The sequence below is a fragment of the Phyllobates terribilis genome, unplaced genomic scaffold (genome assembly GCF_046119375.1).
Source record: "Phyllobates terribilis strain yellow unplaced genomic scaffold, ASM4611937v1 Scaffold_2__4_contigs__length_985480577, whole genome shotgun sequence".
NCBI classification, from domain to species: Eukaryota; Metazoa; Chordata; class Amphibia; order Anura; family Dendrobatidae; genus Phyllobates; species Phyllobates terribilis.
Genome location: NW_027362762.1, coordinates 99,626,596 through 99,650,854, shown reverse-complemented (window position 1 = coordinate 99,650,854; position 24,259 = coordinate 99,626,596). Strand labels below are relative to the sequence as shown.

Below are 24,259 nucleotides of genomic sequence, written 5' to 3'. Positions count from 1 at the left end.
TCTTGGGCTCTAGTGTAAATTGTCTAAAAGTGCCCCCACATGCTAAGTATCATTTATAATGTGGGTTTCATACGTGGCAGAGGGTCCTTTAAGGTATGTTCAGACATGTTGGAATTACATGTAGCAACCACGCAGGCGGCTTTGCTGTCGTTCTTGCAGAACCCTGACAGATTGTGGGTACAAAATAACATTTTTGTGCACTAAATTCATTTTATTGTGTCCTTTGCATATACCCCAAAGCTGTTTCTGGAACAGCATTAGGGTATGTTCACACTGAGTCTTTTTGCTGAGTTTTTGGAGTGGAAACTGGCTTTGTGCACACAGAGTTTTTCTAGTAGTTTTGGAGCAGAAACTCTCCAAATCCTCCTCAAAAACTTGGAACATCTGCTCAGTTTCTGCTCCAAAAATACTACAAAAAGACTCCATGTGCACATAGCCACTCCAAGTTTTTTAGGCGTTTTAATTAGGATTTGGAGAGTTTCCACTCAGTTTTGGCTCTAAAAACTCTTCAAAAAACTCAGTGTGAACATACCTTTAGGAAAAGAAAAAAATCCCCACAAAAGGAGCTTTTCCTGAAGTCGTTTCTGCTTGAAAGACTTGTCATTTTTGAATGACTCAAAAAACTTTGTGTGACCATAGCTTTACACTCGGTGTGCTGAAGTTTACCCAGTAATGACCATTAGGCCATGGCCCCACTATCAGTATTTGGTCAGTATTTTTTCTAATGAGTGGGTGCCAGAACCAGGAGTGGGTGATAAATGGAGAATTGGTGGACTTGTTTCTATTATACCTTTTCTCTGATTGTTCCACTCCTGGTTTTGGCTCCCACTCCTGAGAAAAAATACTGGTCGTTGCCTAGGTTACCAGCCACTTCAGAGGCTGGCCTCCTAGGCAAGGAGCGTGCTACACTGCTTTGAAGATGGAGGGATCCACACTTTGTGGCCCAGCACTTCTCCAAAGCTGTAGAGGCAAAGCTGCCGCTGCTAGAAGCCTGGGAGAGCGTACGGTTCAGACCAGCGGCTCAGCTATACCGCTGGTCCGAAGCGTCAGTCTTCAGGAGCACATCTCACACCTCCTAGCACACAGGAAGGACGGGAGATAGAGGAGCGGTGTGCTCCTGACAAAAGGAACACGAGATATATATTAATACTGTGAATATATTCCTGTACAGGGATGACTATATATACTGTGTGTGTGCATATATATATACATATATATATATATATATATATACATATGTGCAAATATATTTGTCTGTATGTGTGTGTCTGTGTATATGTACCGTATATATATATACAGCAAAAAATGTCATCACTTGAGTCCAGACATGAGATAGTGAAAAAACCCGTAGTCTTTATCCATCCATGTATGTGCGACGTCTCAGCTCTTCAAACTGTGAGCCTTTCTAAAGCCATGAGAAAGTTTTGTATAGTGCTGCTTTGTTTTGAAGATTATATATGTATATATATATATATATATATATATATATATATATATATATATATATATATATATATACATAGAAATATATTTTTTATGTGTATATATGTGTGAGTGCATATATATATATATATATATATATATATATATATATATATATATATATATATATATATATATATATATATATATATATATATATATAGATATATATACACACAGTATCTTTATATATATATATATATATATATATATATATATATATACAGTGGTGGCCAAAAGCATGGCACCCCTGCAATTCTGTCAGATAATACTCAGTTTCTTCCTGAAAATGATTGCAATCACAAATTCTTTGGTATTATTATCTTCATTTAATTTGTCTTCAATGAAAAAACACAAAAAGAATTGTCCTAAAGCCAAATTGGATATAATTCCACACCAAACCTAAAAAAGGGGATGGACAAAAGTATTTGCCCTGTTTGAAAAATCATGTGATGCTTCTCTAATTGGTGTAATTAACAGCACCTGTACCTTACCTGTGGCACCTAACAGGTGTTGGCAATAACTAAATCACACTTGCAGCCAGTTAACATGGATTAAAGTTGACTCAACCTCTGTCCTGTGTCCTTGTGTGTACCACATTGAGTATGGAGAAAAGAAAGAAGACCAAAGAACTGATTGAGGACTTGAGAAACCAAATTGTGAGGAAGCATGAGCAATCTCAAGGCTACAAGTCCATCTCCAAAGACCTGAATGTTCCTGTGTCTTCCGTGCGCAGTGTCATCAAGAAGTTTAAAGCCCATGGCACTGTGGCTAACCTCCCTAGATGTGGACGGAAAGAAAAATTGACGAGAGATTTCAACGCAAGATTGTGCGGATGGTGGATAAAGAACCTCGACTAACATCCAAACAAGTTCAAGCTGCCCTGCAGTCCGAGGGTACAACAGTGTCAACCCGTACTATCCATCGGCGTCTGAATGAAAAGGGACTGTATGGTAGGATACCCAGGAAGGCCCCACTTCTTACCCCGAGACATAAAAAAGCCAGGCTGGAGTTTGCCAAAACTTACCTGAGAAAGCCTAAAACGTTTTGGAAGAATGTTCTCTGGTCAGATGAGACAAAAGTCGAGCTTTTTGGGAAAAACCATCAACATAGAGTGTACAGGACAAAAAAAGAGGCATTCAAAGAAAAGAACATGGTCCCTACAGTCAAACATGGCGGAGGGTCCCTGATGTTTTGGGGTTGCTTTGCTGCCTCTGGCACTGGACTGCTTGACCGTGTGCATGGCATTATGAAGTCTGAAGACTACCAACAAATTTTGCAGCATAATGTAGGGCCCAGTGTGAGAAAGCTGGGTCTCCCTCAGAGGTCATGGGTCTTCCAGCAGGACAATGACCCAAAACACACTTCCAAAAGCACTATAAAATGGTTTGAGAGAAAGCAATGGAGACTTCTAAGGTGGCCAGCTATGAGTCCAGACCTGAATCCCATAGAACACCTGTGGAGAGATCTCAAAATGGCAGTTTGGAGAAGGCACCCTTCAAATATCAGGGACCTGGAGCAGTTTGCCAAAGAAGAATGGTCTACAATTCCAGCAGAGCATTGTAAGAAACTCATTGATGGTTACCGGAAGCGGTTGTTCGCAGTTATTTTGGCTAAAGGTTGTGCAACCAAGTATTAGGCTGAGGGTGCCAATACTTTTGTCTGGCCCATTTTTGGAGTTTTGTGTGAAATGATCAAGGATTTGATTTTTGCTTCATTCTCTTTTGTGTTTTTTCCTTGCAAGCAAATTAAATGAAGATAAAAATAGCAAAGAATTTGTGATTGCAATCATTTTCAGGAAGAAACTGAGTATTATCTGACAGAATTGCAGGGGTGCCAATACTTTTGGCCAGCACTGTATATATATATTTGTGACGCTCGCAGCCCTGCCCTGAGAGATGGGGGTACTCAGAGCCGGGTCAGATGTTTGGTGGGTTGTAGCCGTGGCCTGGACCTGTTCCGTGCCCAGGGCCGTCACATTTTAAAAGGGTGTAATGGGCTGACAGGGTTAGTGTTCATCGAGTGGTAAAATTGGCTATGCCACCTGTGGTGTCTGGTGAGGGCCACCAGCGCTGCGGCAGTCCTCTGAGGCGGGATGTAGTGGCATCAGGAGATGGTGCTACTCCCCACAGGCGGAGCAGGGCCTCAGGGCAGAGAGGCGGATGGAGGGAGTTGTTCAGTGATGAAGATCACAATCAAAAGACTATAAGCCCAAGATGGCTGTTTATTAAATATGAATTATTAAGTGTAACCTACATGTGCGTTCTCCACCCTCACCCACTACATGGTTCCCCCTATCTTTTGGTTCCCCCCATCTCCACTTATCCTAAAAGGGGCACCACTGTAGTGCCTATTAGCCCCCTCTGCAGGTGGGAGAAGTGTAGTATTGGATGCAGAGGTGTGGTCCTGACAGTTGCACCATCCTTACCTCAAAGGAGAGATACCACACCCCATTATAGAGGTGCAGTATCCCTGTGGCGATCGAACCCTCAGGGGCGCCACATATTTGTGTGTATGTATATATATGTTACATATCTATGTATGTATATGTGTGTATATATATATATATATTTTATGTGTATATGTACAGTTTATATGTGTGTCTTTATATATATATATATATATATATATATATATGTATGTACTATATATATATATATATATATATATATATAAATAGTAATATGTATATATATAAAAATATATATAAATGTGTATATACATTATATATATATTTTATATATATATATATTTGTGTATACATATATATATATATGTGTGTGTATATACAGTCATCCTCATTCAGGTATATATCCTCAGTTGAGATTAGTCTTTTGCGCTCCTTTGTGGAGAAGTCAGGGGGTTACTGAAGGGTTATGTAGAGAAATATTTTTACAAGTTAGTCTTCAGCTAAGTCTTTCCACCCAGTCCCAGGGGGGAGCGTGCAGATCCGAGCCTGAAATATATAGAATAATAAAAGTAAGAAGAAACAGGCAGCGATTGTTATAAGTCATATCGGAGCTGTCACACCCAGGACCTGAATTCTTTATCAGTTACATATGGCCGCAACGCTGTCATTGCAAATGGGAATGTGCAACCTGAGACCGTCCTGTTAGCAAAAATTAAGTTGCTTTAAAGCCTTTGGCCGTGAGAGGGGTTAAAGAAATCCGGTAGTATTTTCCTCCCCTCGTAAGGCCTGGCTGTAACAATATACTGGGCCGTTGAGGGCCAGCATTTTTTTGGTGGGGCTGTTTTCCTAGGTTCAGAAGAGTGATGATTATTTTACACATATGTTGGCTAAGGGCTCTCACAGGACCAGACATTCACATTTCAGCAGCGCTACTTTTATTGTCCATTTCAGAAAACGAGACATGTTACTGACAATGAGATGTAGACATGCGGTTATGTGTTGTTTAGGACTATTTCCTCAAAAATTAAACATTTTTCTTTTCTAAAAACAGCACCACACCTATATACAGGCTGTGTGTGGTACTGCAGCTCAGCACAATCCACTTCAATGGTCTAGGCAGTCACCCAATCCTTCTACCCCTTGTCTCAAGCCTTACCTGTTAATCATATATTAGATCAAGAATAAGATCATTCGAAAATAGCTGAGTAGAATAATGGAAAAGGTAATACATGTATGATTGCTGGGGGTCTGGTTGCTTAGACCCTCACTGAATCTGACAATAGGGGTCCCCTTATGAATGAAGAAGTAGTGGGCATGCTCAACCACCTCTCTATTCTCTCGGCTATGGCCATCAGTACCATAAAATTCAATGGCACAGTGGTCACTAGTGTACTATCCCTCTATTCGCATAGGGGTCTGTGAGACCTCCATTTTCAGGATTGCAATATTCCTTCAAAGTGATCATACATTTATCGCCTATCCTGGGAATACTACATATATCGTTTTTAATTAAAGGAGTATTCTGAAGTTTGGATGATATTACCTATCCCATGGCCTTCCTGATCGCTGGGAGACCAAATGCTAACCAATCCCGAGAACCAAGGATCTAATGAAGTGGAGGTTGATCATGTGCACTGCCGCTCCAATAGGACCGCCGAAGATAGCCTGGCTCTGCACTCAGCTGTTCTGCGGCAATCCCAAAAGATTGAATTTAGCGACACTATGCATGATTGACCACCGCTCCATTCACGCGGGGTTCTTCAGAGCCCTGATTCTTGGGAACAGTGAGAGTCCCCTCGGTGAGTCTCCCACAATCGGTACGTTATTCCCCTACACTTTGGATACAGGATCATTTTTAAACTTGACAATACCCCTTTAATCATTTTTTAAGTATCACCTCTCTGTAAAACTTCCATCTGTCACCTCCATAGACCTTCGGAGGACATTTGGAAAAAAGAGGTAGTCTCGTAAACACATTAAAGTGCCCAAATGACTGCAGAACTTTGTAAGGGCCAAAGTTGCCATTTTTTATACCTATAGTAGATCCTAAATGAAAAACATATAGAAAATACTCAACCAAAAAGAGAAGCAATGCACCAAATGGCATCGACTCGACACTGTTTTGGCTTAAAACGCGTCAGATATAAGGAAGTTCGGGTTCTCATACCTGACCCGAAATATAGTCCAAAGTTCAGTTCGGGTACCAGAACTACCCAAACTTGAACCAGAATCCGAACCCCATTGAAAACTATGATGACCCGAACCTTGGAGCTGGAAAAATTCTCTCTCTCTCTCACGGACTTCCTCCGGAACGCTGAACATTGCAACGGACTTCTGGGAGAAGTCAGTGTTTGACGATTAGCACTGACACTAACTGTCCAGTACAAGCCCCGAACAAAAGTCCTATTGTTATCTCTACTTATTGCGGGGAAATAAATACAGAATGCTCTATTATACGTTGCTTTTGTAATTCAGGAGGCGAAACGCGTGGAATATTTATATCATGTATCATGTGATCCCAGTGTGTTATTTTCTATCTCTATAGTCAGGTTATCTAGCAGACTTTTAGAACATGATGTGTTATGATACAGACCTCCCCCATGAAGTTGTGGTCAGTATCAATGTACCGTTTCTGGAACGCGTCATGTCATCATTACTAGTGCAGAGGATTCCAGGAAACCACAAACAAAGGAATAAATGGTTTCGTTATATACAAATGCAATCATTGCCCAGGAGCAAAACAAAAATAAGGGCCGCAAGAAAGCTCCTCTAGTAAATCTTTTTCACTTTTTCCTCCAGATCCGAGCCAGAAGCCATTTAAAAGGAAACGCTCTATCATTAACTGGACCTTTTGGCGCGGTTCGAACTCTCAACTGGATAATATCCCTCTTTCTCCAACCTCTTCAAGTCCTGGAAAGCTTTTTGGACTTTCCTTGCCAACCATATGTGAGAATGACAACCTGCCCAAGTCTGTTATGGTGAGCACAATTTCCAAAAACATATTAACCTGGAAGCACATCAGATGTATAAATACTTTACCATATTGCTTCACTATTCACACAGCCGCCTTATACATCTCCATGGTGGCCTTTGTGTTGTGCACCATAAAAAGAAGAAAAACTACCGACAGCTGCCACTTGGGGCAGCACCTTACATACACATTTATGCAACTAGTAATGTGCAATTTGTGTAGAGCTCCATTTAGTGGAGGCTAAAGGAAGCCAAAATGTAATCTTTTCATTTTCTGCCTGTGTAAGTGTGTATGGAACTAAAAAACATAACACATTTTTGTATTGGTCGAAAGAAAATTTTTCGGTAATTAATGAATTTAGTCTTATAATTTCAGGAAATTTAAGCCAACCAAGGTCATTATTAAGACTATTATTTTAAGGGTTTGTCAAGGCTTGGGATTCAAGTCTGCAGTCACTCTGTGTGACTGCAGACTTGTGATTCCACACAGCATGCACACTGTGGTCTATCAGGATTCCCCATTGACGGGGATTTACATACATGCAGTCACGTGCCGACTAGACATGCACAGCCTCGCTCAATACAAGTGAATTGAACAATTCTGTACATGTCTAGTCGGAATGTGGCCGAAAGTATGCAAATCGCCTGCTCCTGGTTACAGAGAATCCTGAAACCGCACATTATGCATGCAGTGATGATTACATAGAGTGACAGCAGGCTTGAACCCCAAGCCTGGACATCCCCTTTAATTGGGGCTCTTGGACCCTAGGCCCTCAGCTGTCATGTGCCTTTTATACTACTTGTGTGGCAGAGGACACTAGGTGCAGCTGCTACTTCTGCACACCCCTGGATATTGCTTTGAGGGGTAATACCCCAATATGATATATAAGGGTGATAATAATAAAATATATGGTGTAGAACATTTGTAGGAAATTCTTCTACATTTTTGAGGGTTGGCTTTTAGGCCCCTCAGATGTTGGATTAAAGTCCGCTAATCCACCAATTTCAGCAGAACTGGTCAAGTATCTAAAGTTTATGGGGACCTCCCAACTGTCCCACAACAGATAATGGTGGGGTAGAGAAGGATCAGGCATGCTGACTTACAAAACTCAATCCTATTCTTTCCCAGAGAGATGAACATGTGCCAGAGATGCAATATGATGTGAAGCTTCATTAAAACAGGAGCAGAAAAAGCCATCGAGAAAAAAAACAATATGGTAAAAGCAGATTTTCGTGGCAGTAGCAAACCCATGACTTGTATATGTGCTAATAGAGCTTATTGGAAGGTCTTGTCTTCAAAGGACAGACCCTTTATTTCCAGATAAGCCAGAAAAACTGAGAATATGATACATCGCAGATGAAAAATTAAAGAAATGATGGAAATTGAACTTAGCTTGCAATGGGAAGGTATTAGATAGATTACTGGCCACAAGTAAAAAGTAACTTGGCTAATGCCTATGGCCCTCCAGGAGCAATGCAGTAGAGTCATATACCCTGATTCATCAAGGTATATGACTTTGAAATGTCACCAAATTTTTTATGCTTTTCTACGTTGCGCAAAAATGTCGCCTTCTTTTCACCAGTCCTGTTCAGTTGTGCCTTAGTGGAAAGACCTGGGGTGTACCCGATATGGTAAAGCCTGGCAAACAAAATCATCATAATTTTACACCACAAGTGTGGCATAACTCATTACATAAATGTACACCAGCCCCTGGCGGAGGCACATGGCAATTGTAAGATGCGCCAAAGCTTAAGAGATGCTTCTTAATGGAATTGCAAATCTTACTCCAGCGCTCTCTTTAATTAGACTGGTGTACAAATTGCCACTCTTAATGAATCGGGGCCATGGTCTACATGAAACATGGTTTATTCCTCGCTTCCAAGAGTGATTTAGTAAAGGGATAGGGCCCAATTCATCAATCGTGAAGGTTTTTTTAAATCCCTTTTCTCTTTTGCCTTTTGGTATTCGTTGTCGATGGTTTTTGCGCCAAATTCTTCACAAATGGCGCATGCAGATTAATTTTTACGCAAAGTCAAAATGCTCTTTATTTTTGTCTTTAAACATGTTTTACTCCTTCTTTAGAGCAAAAAGTTTCATCTTCTGTTAAAATTTCGCATACAACGCCAACATTTGTGCAAAAATTTCTGGCGTAGCATGAAAACGCTAAATGTCGCAATTTTTTTTGTGCAAGTTTGCGACTTTTAAACATTGTCTATATGAAATATGATACATTCCTTGCCTCACGGAGCGCTGCAGTAGAGTTATAAGCCCTGATTCATCAAGACCGGCAATGTTCATGGCAATACTGATGAGAGGAAGCGTTGGAGTCAAGCGCTCCTGATTCGTTAAGAGGCGTACGCGTGTGCCTCACCTCAAACAAATTCAACTGGAGTAAGACTTCCGGTGTAAGGTAGGCCACAATAAGTCTTGAATTTCCCATGTCTCACCCTCATCTTGCCTCAGCTCCTCCGATACTTGGGGAAAAAAGCTAAAAGTCGCAATTTTTTTGAAAATCTGTGCTGATTAATTGGGACAATAGTCTACATGAACCCTGGTTTATTCCTTGCCTCCAGGAGCGCTTCAATAGAGTCATAGGAGCAAGTTATTAAAGTCTTTACACCAAAAAAACTCGAAAGTCACACAAAATTTTTTTTTGCTACTTTTAGCATTTACACGCCAGTCCCAACCCATTGCGCCAATATGGTCATAGCATCGGCAGAATCAAATTCATCATATGTTATGCCACTAAAGGGATGTAACTTACTCCAGAAATGTACAGCAGCCCCCGACTGGCGCACATTTCTGGAGACAGCGCACACTGGGAAACAGATGATCCCAATTTGTTAAGTGGTGCATGGCGCTTCATAAATCAGGTGACTGTACTCCAGCGAGCGCTTCATTAAGACTGACGTGCGTTACGTGAACGTAGTCTACCGGATCGCCGGAGTGGCTCAGAGGCTACATAAAACATGGTTTACTTCTGGCTAATCACTCAAGACAAATTATAATTTTACACAATGAGAACAAATCCGGCGGTATCGCACGTGTGATCTAAACAAAGTGTCTTTAAAATAAGAAATTAATCTTCATTTACGCTCATTTTCTGCATGGTTGTACGTGTCTGGAAAAATGTAGCTGCTAAGCATTGGCGTAGGTTTAAGGAACTGGCACAGAGTAGACAGAAAATTCTTAGATTATACATTGCGTGTTGTGAACGTTAATGTCATATGATGTATGACTGCACCGCCTGTACGTGACAATGTAAGCATAGCTTAAAATATAGCATCAAACTACAGCACTATATATCTGACTGCCGAGCACGTACAGGATTATACAGGTCCAGCATCACTAGCTGTAGTTCAAGATATAAGCCCAGATCCACAGTCAGCTTTGTAGCAGATGTAAAGACCATCATTAAAGAATAATGTCCCCCTAAAATAAAATGTAAAAAACTCTTTTAGTCAACTCCTTCAGCCAAGAAGTTAGGAATTATATACAGCAGTTTCCAGGTTATGTGAATTCTGGAAAAAGCGAGGTTGTAACAGATGTGACCTCCAGGTGGCCCCACAGTAAAGTCCGAAATGGGCAGTAATCTGAACTTTAGTAATGCAAACAGCGGCAAGACTAGTTGAGCAGCACCATATGAGAGGGACCTACATAATAGATTTAGACAGAAGAAGTCACTAAAAGAAACAGCTCATGGTAGGGATGGTCAAAATGTCTCCCACTTTCCCATTGTGCTCAGTTTCTCAGATTTTAGGTTCTACATGTGCGTCTCACAAAATTAGAATATCATCACCTCAGCAGTGCCACAGGCTGATCGCCTCCATGCCACGCCGCATTGATGCAGTAACTGATGCAAAAGGAGCCCCGACCAAGTATTGAGGGCATTTACTGAACATACATTTCAGTAGGCCAACATTTCGGATTTTAAAATCATTTTTCAAGCTGTTATAAAGTATTCTAATTTACTGAGATAATGACTTTTGCGTTTTCATTGGCTGTAAGCCATAATTATCAACATTAACAGAAATAAACACTTGAAATAGATCACTCTGTAATGACTTTATATGAGTTTCACTTTTTGTATTGAAGAACTGAAATAAATGAACTTTTTGATGATATTCTAATTTTGTGAAAAGCACCTGTATATTACATTTTCATTGGGTGGTTTAGGGGTTAATAGTAGTAGTTCTGTTAACCTTCCTGGTAGTCCAGAATAGTTTGGAAGATTGACATCAAAGAAAGGGAGTCTGGCTTAGCCAATAAATCAACCATGAAAGAGGAGTCTGGCTTTGCCAATGAATTGAGCTGACAGACAGCCCCCTTTCATACAGGATAGCTTGGCTACTGCTCTATGTTTAGGCTCTAGCTGCATAGCTCTATCTCTATGCTCTAGCTGTGTCTATACTCTAGCACTATAGGTCTATCTCTATGCTCTATCTCTTGTAGCAATAGGCCCCATCCTGGTCCCTATCTTGTAGCAATGACCCTAATGATGCTCCCTATCTTGTAGTAAAGTCCCCATCTTATATTAATGTCTGCCATCATGCTCCCCATCTTGTAGTTATATCTTCTATTCTGGTCCCCATCTAGTTGTAATGTCCCCATTCTGGTGCCCAACTTGTAACAATGGCCCCCATCCTGGTCCCCAGCTTGTAGAAATGTCCCCATCCTGGCCTGGTCCCATCTTGTAGCAATGACTGCCATCCTGGTCTCCATCTTGTAGTAATGACCCCATTCTGCTCCCCATCTTATACCAATGTCTCCATACTGGTCCTCATCTTGTAGCATTGTCCCCATCTTGGGCAATGTCCCCATCCTTGTCTTTATCCTGTAGTATTATCTCTCCATTCGGTCCCTATCTTGTAATAATTTCCCCCCATATTGGTGCCCTTCTTGTAGCAATGTCCCCCATCCTGGTAACTTTCTTGTAGGTATGTCCCCCATCCTGGTAACTTTCTTGTAGCAATGTCCCCCATCATGTTCACCTTCTTGAAGTAATGTCCCCATCTTGTAGTAATGTCTCCCATGCTGCCGCTCTTCACATACACATAAAAAAAAAAGATCCTTATCATTTGACCTCATTCCCTCGGCGAACAGTGTCCCACCCCTCTTGCACCGCCAGGGCGGCACATGGCAGTAAAGTCATACTCTGACGGAACACCGAATTCAGCTGCAGGTCTCTGATTGGCCAGTGGCTGGTATTGGTGTTGCAGTGCAGAGAGCTGGCTTCTGTGCCACAATACATTTCACTTGAATGTGCGTCACTCAACTGTACAGAAGCGCTGGCATTGGCGCCCCCTGGAACGGGCTGCGATCATCCCAGAAAGCTCCGGAGCCCGTTGGCCTTATGTTTGAGAGCCCTGCTCTAGCTTTATGCTCTGGTTCTCTGGCTGTGGTAGCCTTGCCTATTCAGTATTGTTTCTGCACATTGATCTTGAGTGTGAGACTAATGATCCCTTAGAAGCAGCTAAAGCATAGTTGCAATTACACCAAAGTTTTGTGAATAATTGTAATCATATTTTCAATAAAGAAACAAGACAAAAGATATACTGAGGACATTTGTACTCTAGGGTAAATGCTTTTAGAGAGTTTAGAAACTTCTGACAATCACATCACATTTTCTTGTTTGCGCTCTGTATGTAAATCATGTTTTATTACCTTCAGGATATGTTATCTGTCCTTTGCCAAGATGGACCGTTCACAAGAGGTATCTTCCGACGTTCTGCCAATGCGAAATCCTGCAAAGAAATGAAAGAAAGACTCAACTCTGGATTGGATGTTGATTTTGCATGTGAATCTATTTTTGTCACTGCATCTGTGTTTAAGGTATGCGGGACTTTAAGAATATATAGCACAAGATCACAGATATCACATACTAGCAAATGGATTGGTGATAATGATAAAATAATTCAGTGCAAAAACATAGATGTGGGACAAATAGACATCGAATACATACTGGCCATTTCTCAAAAAGATGGGACGCTGTGTATAATTTGAAGGAAACAAGAATGCAATGATTGGAAATCTCTTTTATCCATATTTTATTCACATAGAACACAGATCAGATGTTGAACATTAGACATTTTTCCATTTAATTTGTAAAAATTAACTCATTTAGAAATTGATGGCAGCAAACACATCTCAAAAAAGTTGTGCCTGGGCCGTGTCTACCATTGTGTAGCATCCACTCTTCTTTATACAACAGTCTGTAAACGTCTGGGAAGTGAGAAGACAATTACTGGAGTTTTGGGAGAGGTACAATGTCCCATTCTTGTCTGGTGTCGGATTCTCGCTGCTCCGCAGTTCGGGATCTTTGTCGGATTTACTTGCATAATGCACCAAATGTTTTCTCTTGGTGAAAGGTCTGGACTGCAGGCGGCCGGATCATCACCCGAACTCTTCTTCTGAGAAGCCATGCTGCTGTGATGGATGCAGTATGTGGTTTAGCGGTGTCTTGCTGAAATATACAAGGTCACCCCTGAAATAGATGTTGTCTGGATGGAGCATGTGTTGTTCTAACACCTCTATATAAAGCTTCAATATGTGTCAGCTGCCCCTGCCATAGGCACAAGTGCAGCCCGTTACCACCAGAGATGCAGGAACTGTGCGCTGATAACAAGCTGGATGGTCCTTCTGCTGAGAGCACAATGTCCAAGGTTTCGATAAAGAATTTCAGATTTTGATTCATCTGACCACAGAACAGTTTTGTATTTTGCCTCGGTCCATTATAAATGAGCTTTGGCCTAGAAAAGACTCTGGATTGTGTTGATATATGGCTTCTTCTTTGCATGATAGAGCCTTCACTTGCATTTGTGCACTGCAACGTGAACTGTGTTCACAGACAATCATTTTTTAAAGTATTCCCGATCCCTTGCAGTGAATCATGCCTGTTTTTAATGCATTGCTGCCTGAGGGCCTGTAGATCACGTGCGTCCATTATTGACCTTCGGCCTTGTCTCTTGTGCATATGGATATCTCCAGAATCTATGAATCTTTTGATGATATTATGTATCGTAGTTGGTAGAATATTCAATGTCTTTGCAATTTCACTGTGTAGAACATTTTTTTAAATTGTTTCAGAATTTTTGGACACAGTTGTTCACAGACTGGTGAACCTCTGACCATCTTTGCTTCTGAGAGACTCTGCCTCTCTAACCTGCTCTTTTTAGACACAGCCGTGTGACTTAGTTGAAAAGTGACCCTGCAGCTCTTTCTTTTAAATTAGTACCACTTACTTTTCCAGAATATCGTTAACCCATTCCCAACTTTTTTGAGAAGTGTTGCTTCCATCCATTTTCAAATATCAATCAATCTCTATAAAAAACTGACCAGCACCTCCAAAAAGAATGAAGCAAGTGTGAACAGGTGCAAGCTGCTATGACTGCATAACATACAAACGAAAGAATACAGTAGCTTCTGTCTGTATCTATCTATCTAATATCTAGCATCTTATATATATCTATTTATCCATCTACTTATATATCTAATATCTATCCATTTATTATCTGATAATCATCTATGTATATATTTAATATCTATCTAGATAGATATTAGATAGATACTTCTATATAGAATATATTAGGTAATAAATGCATAAATATTAGATGCTTATAGCTATATAGTTACTAGATAGATTTGCAGATAATAGTTGGTCAGACATTAGATCCCTTTGAGCCACAAGTTTGACATCTTTCCACATTTTCTGGTATCCGCTGTTTTATTATAAATTCCCCCCTTCCCCTCCTTTTAGGATTTCCTTCGTAATATTCCCGGCAGTGTCTTTTCATCTAAACTTTGTGACAAATGGGTTTCTGTGCTGGATCAAGGAAGTGAAGCCGAGAAAATAAAAGCTGTTAAGAAGTGAGTATTTACCTATTTCACTACTTTTACATATTTCACATGATTATAAAGAGCTCCTTCAGCGAGATGTGAAATTCCCCTGCACAGTTCACCATTATGAGGGCTGCTGATATAGAGATATTCAACATACTGCAGTTTGTCAGGTAAATGATAGAAAGTGCTTTACCCAGAACAGATTTATCAATCCAGCAAGTTATAAAAGTCCAATTGGTGCAGTCAGTATGTTCTAAGTGGGATCATGATCGTTCTCCTTTAGAAATTATTAAAATGTATAGTAACTTTAACGTACAAACAAAAATGCTTATAGGATTCCATAATACCCATGAATAAGGATATTTGGCCTCCTTTGTTCTTGACAACTTTTTGAAAAGGTCTTGTGGGAGATTCCAAAGTGTGAAAGATTTTTTTTATTACATAACCAATCCCCATTTTACAGAGCTCGCCATTCATGCTCCTTCCACGCCCCCATTTTCCTCCCAGAGAATGTCATTTTTTACAAATGAGAGTCATTTGAAATTCAAATTTGACAGATCCGTGAAATTTCTCCGAAAAATGTATTTAGAAACAATTTGCTGCAATTCAAAGGATTCACTTCAAAAGGGCTGCTGCATTCTCTGCCTCTGCTTTTATACAGGCTATGATAGTCCCTTCTGATTGACAGTGCTATATCATATGATGTTATAGCTGCAAAGCATTATGAGGAAGCCGAATCAAGATTAAGTGATTGTTCTCTGGCTGGTGTAGTCTTCAGTATGTGGAATGGTACCAGACATTTTAGGCGAATCACGTGAAGTAAACGTAAATTGTTCGAATTCACCGGGTTCAGTGAATTCTGAAAAATTCTATATAAATTGGAAATATAAAATGTTTTTTTTCATTTATTCTACTCCACCAAAGAATGAATAAAAGTAATTTCAAAATATGATAAGCAAAAACTATAAAACATGGCCCTAATAAGGCTACACTGTCAGAATTATAGAAATGTTATGGCTTTCAGAATGTGGCTGCACAAAGAAAAAGGTAAAAAAAAAAAAAGTTTTTGATATATAAATGGAGTTAGAAAATAGAAAAAATACAATATAAGTTTGGCATTATGTTTTTGTTTTTTTAATTCCAGGCTGCTAGAGAAGCTTTCACCAGTGAATATCACGCTGCTACGCTACGTCTTTGGAGTCCTACATTGCATTGAGCAACGTTCTGAAAGCAACCAAATGACGGCATTCAATCTCGCTGTGTGCATCTCTCCGAGCCTTCTGTGGCTGCCCAACCCTTCCAGCCCAGAGGTAGAGAGTGAATTCACAAGAAAGGTAAAAATGTTTAAAAAAATAAAAATAAAAATTGGCAAAGTCCTTGAGATCCTTCTACTTCTAAGTTCAAATTTCTATCTGTTTTTTGGAAAACCAAATAGTGACCGGTATGACTGCCATAACAACTCTTACGGGGGTCCTCACCCAACTCCAGCTTCCATTTTGTTATTTAAATTAATAATGTTTTACACTTGAGAGTCAAAAGTGAACCTAGTAACATATAAGAAAAAATATGTCTAACACCATTCTTGCCACCTCTCTCAATAAAAGTGAAGAATTGGCAAAACTTTCGAGCACTGCTGAAAAAATCCCAAAGCCAGTGCTTCTGGAAGGTTTCTTGTGTGCGATGCCGGGAAACTCCATCATCAGATGGAGCCCAGTGTCCAATTACTCAATTACTGGGCAGGGAAACGGAGAGGGGAGAAAAATTTGTGGCATTGTGCTGTTGTGTATGGCCATCTTTGAACACAGATTTGGCTGGATACATTCATCTCTGAACGGCTTTCATCCTTCCTTCCAGGTGTCGGTGCTTGTGCAGTTCCTGATAGAGAATTATTGCTCAGCTTTCGGAGATGACATTTCATTGTTATATGCCAACTTGTCATCTAAGGATGATAACAGAGAGGATAGCTCAGGTAAGTAGCATTCCTATGAATACTGAAAAATTTTAAAATCCTGGATGTTTGGGAGTAAATAAGCAAAGGTGGAAAGACAGCGGAAGAGCAGAGGAAGGATTTATAGAAAAAGATCTAAAAGTTTATTAGGTTTTATCATCTCATCTCATTTATTTTGATCAAGAAGTCTTTGACTATGTTCACATAGAGTTCTTGAGGCAGTCAAAACTTATGAGTTTTTGAAGAAGAAAGCACTTCAGGAAACGCTTCTTTTTTGGGGAAATTTTTGGAGTAGTTTTTCTTTTCCTAAAGATTTTTTTTTACCTGAATCATTTTAGGTTTTTGATTTGACAGTGCCATAGTTTGGAGAGGATTGTATCGGGATCATCTTCAAAGAAGTAGCATGTCCCTTTATTTTCCACCAAGTGTTTTTTAAAACCTCTTCAGGACACAAGAACACTCAAAATACTCCTCATATGAACGGCAAAGTGGATTTCCAATATACCGTACAGTGCCTACAAGTAGTATTCAACCCCCTGCAGATTTAGCTGGTTGACACATGCGGAATTAACTTGGCATTGTGACATTTGTACTGTAGATCAGCCTGGAAGTGGGAAATGCACTGCAGCAAATTTTTTTTTTTTTTTTTTTTTAAAACGTTAAAAGTTAATTCAGAGTGTCATTTATTATTCAACCCCTCAAACCACAAGAATTCTGTTTGGTCCCCCTAAAGTATTAAGAAGTAGTTCAGGCACCAAGAATAATGAGCTTCACATGTGTGGATTAAAGATCTCTTTTGCCAGCCTTTTCTGACTATTTAAGACCCTCCCCAAACTTGTGAACAGCACTCAGACATGGTCAACATGGGAAAGACAAAGGAGCATTCCAAGGCCATCAGAGACAAGATCGTGGAGGGTCACAAGGCTGGCAAGGGGTACAAAACCCTTTCCAAGGAGTTGGGCCTACCTGTCTCCACTGTTGGGAGCATCATCCGTAAGTGGAAGGCTTATGGAACTACTGTTAGCCTTCCACGGCCTGGACAGCCTTTGAAAGTGTCCTCCCGTGCCGAGGCCAGGCTTGTCCGAAGAGTTAAGGATAACCCAAGGACAACAAGGAAGGAGCTCCGGGAAGATCTCATGGCAGTGGGGACATTGGTTTCAGTCAATACCATAAGTAACGTACTCCACCGCAATGGTCTCCGTTCCAGACGAGCCTGTATGGTACCTTTACTTTCAAAGCGTCATGTCAAGGCTCGTCTACAGTTTGCTCATGATCACTGGGAGGACTCTGAGACAGACTGGTTCAAGGTTCTATGGTCTGATGAGACCAAGATCGAGATCTTTGGTGCCAACCACACACGTGACGTTTGGAGACTGGATGGCACTGCATACGACCCCAAGAATACCATCCCTACAGTCAAGCATGGTGGTGGCAGCATCATGCTGTGGGGCTGTTTCTCAGCCAAGGGGCCTGGCCATCTGGTCCGCATCCATGGGAAGATGGATAGCACGGCCTACCTGGAGATTTTGGCCAAGAACCTCCGCTCCTCCATCAAGGATCTTAAGATGGGTCGTAATTTCATCTTCCAACAAGACAACGACCCAAAGCACACAGCCAAGAAAACCAAGGCCTGGTTCAAGAGAGAAAAAGTCAAGGTGTTGGAGTGGCCTAGTCAGTCTCCTGACCTTAACCCAATTGAAAACTTGTGGAAGGAGCTCAAGAATAAAGTCCACATGAGACACCCAAAGAACCTAGATAACTTGGAGAAGATCTGCATGGAGGAGTGGGCCAAGATAACTCCACAGACCTGTGCCGGCCTGATTAGGTCTTATAAAAGACGATTATTAGCTGTAATTGCAAACAAGGGTTATTCCACAAAATATTAAACATAGGGGTTGTATAATAATTGACCCACACTTTTATGTTTAAAATTTAATAAAATTCAACTGAGCAACATAACTTTTTGGTTTGTAAGATTTATGCTTCTGTTCATAAAACCTACTCTCGTTTGCAGTTTGAAGGCTCTAACTTATTTGCATCTTATCAAACCAGCTAAATCTGCAGGGGGTTGAATACTACTTGTAGGCACTGTATATACTCGAGTATAAGCCCAGTTTTTCAGCACATTTTTTTGTGCTGAAAAAGCCCCCCTTGGCTTATACTCGGGTATATACTCGAGTATATGGTAATTCTGGTGGCGGATAGTGGTGGGGGGATTGCGGATGAGCAGGCACAGGCAGTAGCCGCTGCTGCAGCTCCCTCGTGTGCCCGCTGCTAAAGGGAAATGAATATTCCCCCTTCTCCACTCTCATGGGCGTGGAGAAGAATGAATATTCATTCTCTTTAGTAGCGGGCATAAAGGAGCACTGAGCCGCAGCTCCTGCTGACAGTGCCCGCTACTAAAGAGAATGCATATTCACTTTTGTCCACGCCCATAGTCCCGGCGTGGAGAGGAGTGAATATGCCAGCAGCTCAAATCAGTGTCTGAGAGCACATGGCAGTGACGCCTTGCGCTGCTCAGATGCTGACATGAGCTGCTGCAGCAGAACAGGACACAGCGCTGGAGCAGAGGTGTGGACGGTGTTTATTTTTTTGTGTGCAGTGATGGGGCTATAGATGCCAGGATTGGAGGATGAGGGGGCCATGCATGCCAGGATTGGAGGATGAGGGGGCCATGCATACCAGAATTGGGGGATGAGGAGGCCATGCATACCAGGATTGGGGGATGAGGAAGCCATGCATACCACGCATACCAGGATTGGGGATGAAGGGGCCATGCATACCAGGATTGGGGATGAGGGGTGCCATACATACCAGGATGGGTATAAGGGGTATCATGCATACCAGGATTGGGGGATGAGGAGGCCATACATACCAGGATTGGAATGAGGGGTGCCCAACATACCGGGATGGGGATGAGGAGGCCATGTATACCAGGATTGGGATGAGGGGCCATACATACCAGGATTGGGGATGAGGGGGCCATGCATACCAGGATTGGGGATGAGGGGGCCACGCATATCAGGATTGGAGGATGAGGGGGCCATGCATACTAGGATTGGGGGATGAGGAGGCCATGCATACCAGGATTGGGGGATGAGGAAGCCATGCATACCAGGATTGGGGGATGAGAGGGCCATGCATACCAGGATTGGGGGATGAGGAGGCCATGCATACCAGGATTGGGGGATGAGGAGGCCATGCATACCAGGATTGGGGGATGTGGAGGCCATGCATACCAGGATTGGGGGATGAGGAGGCCATACATACCAGGATTGGGGGATGAGGAGGCCATGCATACCAGGATTGGGGATGAGGGTGCCATTCATACCAGGATTGGGATGAGGAGTGATACATACCAGGATTGGGGATGAGGGGGCCATACATACCAGGATTGTGATGAGGGTGCCATGCATACCAGGATTAGGATGAGGGGGGCCATGCATACCAGGATTGGGATGAGGGGGCCATGCATACCAGGATTGGGATGAGGGGGGCCATGCATACCAGGATTGGGATGAGGGGGGCCATGCACACCAGGATTGGGATGAGAGGGGCCATGCACACCAGGATTGGGATGAGGGGGGCCATGCATACCAGGATTGGGATGAGGGGGGGCCATGCATACCAGGATTGGGATGAGGGGAGCCATGCATACCAGGATTGGGGATGAGTGGGCAATACTTACCAGAATGGGAAAATTTACCAGTAGCTGCTGCATTTCCCACCCTAGGCTTATACTCGAGTCAATAAGTTTTCCCATTTTTTTGTGGTAAAATTAGGTACCTCAGCTTATACTAGGGTATATATGGTAAATCAATATTAACAGTTTTTTGGGATTTGGGAACAGATCAGTTCCAAATAAAACTCTGTGTGAACATAGCCTTAGAATACCATTCAGCTATTTTGACATGTCTGTTTTAGTAAATAAATGAAGTTCCTATAAAATAACAATTCTGGAGCATTTTTTTTTCTAGAAATCTGGGTTCCGTTTTCCTCCTGGAAATGCATTAATACATTGATAACGGTGTGTCACTATTCACCTCGTCTTTGCCCAGTCTGACAATACCAAAAATGATTGGACAGTGTGAGAATGTGTAGGATTGCACCTAATAGACCAGGAGAATGCTTATTCCCAGTTGTCGGTTTACTCATGCATTTCCAGGTGGAATAACAGAGATACAAATAAAGGCAATGTACAAAAAAAATATCCCCAGAATTATTTAATTCAAATATTTACTAAAAGAAATTGATATTCACTAAGCAAACCAGCATATCAAGGGGTTTGTCCAGAAAGAGCTCCCCTTTTGTCCATGGACTGTTTCTGGTATTGCAACTCCGTTGCATTCAGGACAATAAGGGCTCGCTCACATCTGCGTATAAATCGGATAAGTGCAATCCGATAAAAAATCGGATTGCACTTGTACCAATGTTATTCAGCGAGTCAGTGCTGATTTGTGATTTTTTTTCTCAGGTGGAATTTGGATGAGAAAAAAATCGCAGCATGCTGCGAGTCTCCATGTTTTTCATAACCAGCCAAGGTAAAGCACACAGCTGTGGGCTTATATTATCAGGCTGGGAAGGTCCCTGGTTATTGTGCCCTTCCCAGCCTAAAAATACAAGCACACAGCCACCCCAGAATTGGCGCATCGCACGAGATGCACCGATTCTTGTGCTTGGCCCAGCTGTTCCTGATTGCCCTGGTGCGGTGGCAATCGGGGTATTGGTTTATGGGTTTGATGTCAGCTTTGTATTGTCAGCTGGCATGAAGCCCTGGTGTTAGTAATGGAGTGGTGTCTATCAGACACCCCCATAACTAACCCAGTAAGTTAAAAGAAAAAAAACTCCTCCACTTTGCTGGAACTGTAAGACGCTGCGTTTTTGACGCAGTGACAATATTCAGTTTCAAAAACGCACCAAACGTGGGAACATAGCCCAATCCCTTCATGACAGACTCAGAGCATGACTAAGTGATACATAATAAAGTACGGCTATGTTCACACAGAGGTTTTGAGGCGTTCAAATATCATGAGTTTATCAAGCAGAATCCTGTTAAGGTTTCTGAAGAGGTTTTTGGGTATGTGCACGCGGCATCTTTTAGACTTCGGCGTACCCGTTTAGGACACTTCAGGAAAACGCAAGCAGTGTTTTTCCTGAACTGAAGCAGCTTTTTGGCCATTTTAATGATAGTATTTGCGGTGGCAAAGCACCATTTTTCAAACTATATATATAAATTTGCAAGTGGATTCCAAACAGAAGCCGCCTGAAGAATGGTCCGGTCACTTGTTTTAGCCGCTACTTGGCTTTCGAAGCCTGTAGAGGTTAAAAGAAGCTCAAAAGGACTGAGTATATGAATAGCAAATCATTTTAAAAAAGATGGCGTGTGCACATACCCCTAGGTATACCCTTAGGGTTTGTGCACAAAGCGTCTCTTTAAGGGGGATTCTGCCTGAAATCCGCCAGGAAAGGCTCTGCAAAAGCGCCACATAAAATGAACATAGTGTACAGTAATGTCAAAACGACCTTGAAGTGCACATTTTCCATCTTATGTCACTTCTTTTAATCACTTCAGTGTTCGGAAACCTTGAAGAGGTTGAAAGAAGTGACATTCTCATTCTTTGAGCAGCTTCCACTTGAAAGTTACCCTCTCTCTATACTTAATATTGCTCTCAGGAAACCTCAGAAAAAAAAAGAAGAAATTAATTGCAAGAACTTTCTAAAGTTTTTGAGCAGTTTAAATTCCAAAAAACTCCCGAAAAACAACTCAGTGTTTTCAGACTAATAGCCTAATTTTCAGACAAAAAATTCATATTAAAGGAAAACTCAGGAACTGAAGGAATGGTGCAGGATTCTTCTTTTTGGTATTCTTTGAATTATTTGCTGTCATGCCCGACTCCCCCATGTCCTGCACCAGGTATAGCACAATCTATCAGTTTTATCTGGAGAGTTCCTTTAACTTATATATGCACCAACTTCTAAAAAAAAGCAACTAAAAAGAAAATTGCTAAAATCCTATAAAAACTAAAAAAAGAAATTAAGGTCCTAATTATATAAAAGCAAAAAAGCGTCATCTGTTATGGAAAAATCGTGAGTGTTGGACAACGCCCAATATAAAGGATTTAAGTCACTGCAAAATTTTCCACAATCTTCTATGTTATTTTGCAAAAACTTGTAGGAAAGCTCAGCAGTGTATTAACTCACAAAATAGAGGAAAGCGAGGAGGGCACTACACCTAGTGATCAAGGGGCCATGAGATCTCCTGCCTGGGAATAGTTAACTGTTGTGATAGGCTCATATTTCTTCTAAAGTATAGCTCCAAATTGGTGGTAAACCTCAAGATTATACCATATATTACTCCCAAGACCTATGTATAGAATAATTGATAGGAAGAAATGGCTGCTTCAGGGCTCGGCAGCCACCAGTATATGTCACTGTTCTTGGCATTTGTGCTACAGGTTCCTGCATGCCTATGGGCAAAGGCGAGACATAGGGGAAAAATATAGCCCCACTTTCTTGATGGCATCAATAGGAACTGAAGGCTTTCTAATGTTTAGTGGAAATCGGCATCTTTCTGCTGCCTGCCCTCAATCAGGCAGGCTAAAAAGGCTAATTCCACCCCATCTTGGGTAGATCCATCTTATATCAGTTTTAATAAAAGGGGTTGTGTGAGATAAGACAGAAACCACACTATTCTTATCCAAAGATTGGGTGTGGTATTGCAGAACTGCTTTATCTAAGGCCTCCTCCACATCTACAGTACAGACCAAAAGTTTGGACACACCTTCTCATTTAAAGATTTTTCTGTATTTTCATGACTATGAAAATTGTACATTCACACTGAAGGCATCAAAACTATGAATTAACACATGTGGAATTATATACTTAACAAAAAAGTGTGAAACAACTGAAAATATGTCTTATATTCTAGGTTCTTCAAAGTAGCCACCTTTTGCTTTGATGACTGCTTTGCACACTCTTGGCATTCTCTTGATGAGCTTCAAGAGGTAGTCTTTTGGTCTGTACTGTATGTGTCTCCGGTACTTGTACCATCTGCTTTTACACGTACTGGAGACACGTATCAACATGTACCTATTATAACCTGTGGGGCTGCACACATGTCTGTGTTTTCACACAGACTGTTTGTCCATGGGACCAACACATAGACATGTCCATTTTTTTCCGGCAGCATAGATGACAAAGGCAGTGTAAACACGTACAGCAGATGATCCTTGTGACACGTACCGGAATAACATTCAGAATAAAAATTACAGATTTTTATGTGTTAAAGATATGCAAAGATAATAGATAGATAGATAGATAGATAGATAGATAGATGAAAAAAGTGACGTGGGATACCCCCATTTTTGGAAACCAGCAAAGGTAAGGCAGACAGAGCTGGTATTACCAGGCTGGAAGGTTCATGGTTATTGGGTCCTTCCCAGCCTAAAAATACCAGCCCCAGAAGTGGAGTAACACATGAGATGACCTCTTCATTACTAACACCATGTCAGCTGTGTTTTTGGAAACTTCGTAGCTGACATCAACCCCAATCCCATTACCCCGATTGCCAACACACCAGGCCATTGGAAAGAGCCAAGGCGAAGCATCT

The 24,259-nt window shown here is 41.4% G+C and overlaps 1 protein-coding gene across 1 annotated transcript in view; it reads left to right on the top strand.

Annotated features, from left to right (window-relative positions):
• ARHGAP20 (Rho GTPase activating protein 20) overlaps positions 1-24,259 on the top strand; it is a 164,157-nt gene that overhangs the window by 136,836 nt on the left and 3,062 nt on the right. The window contains exons 10-14 of the mRNA XM_073662442.1: positions 6,692-6,870; positions 12,534-12,695; positions 14,620-14,729; positions 15,847-16,036; positions 16,557-16,671. Of these exons, the coding sequence (XP_073518543.1) occupies positions 6,692-6,870; positions 12,534-12,695; positions 14,620-14,729; positions 15,847-16,036; positions 16,557-16,671 (756 nt within the window). The remainder of the gene's footprint in view (positions 1-6,691; positions 6,871-12,533; positions 12,696-14,619; positions 14,730-15,846; positions 16,037-16,556; positions 16,672-24,259) is intronic.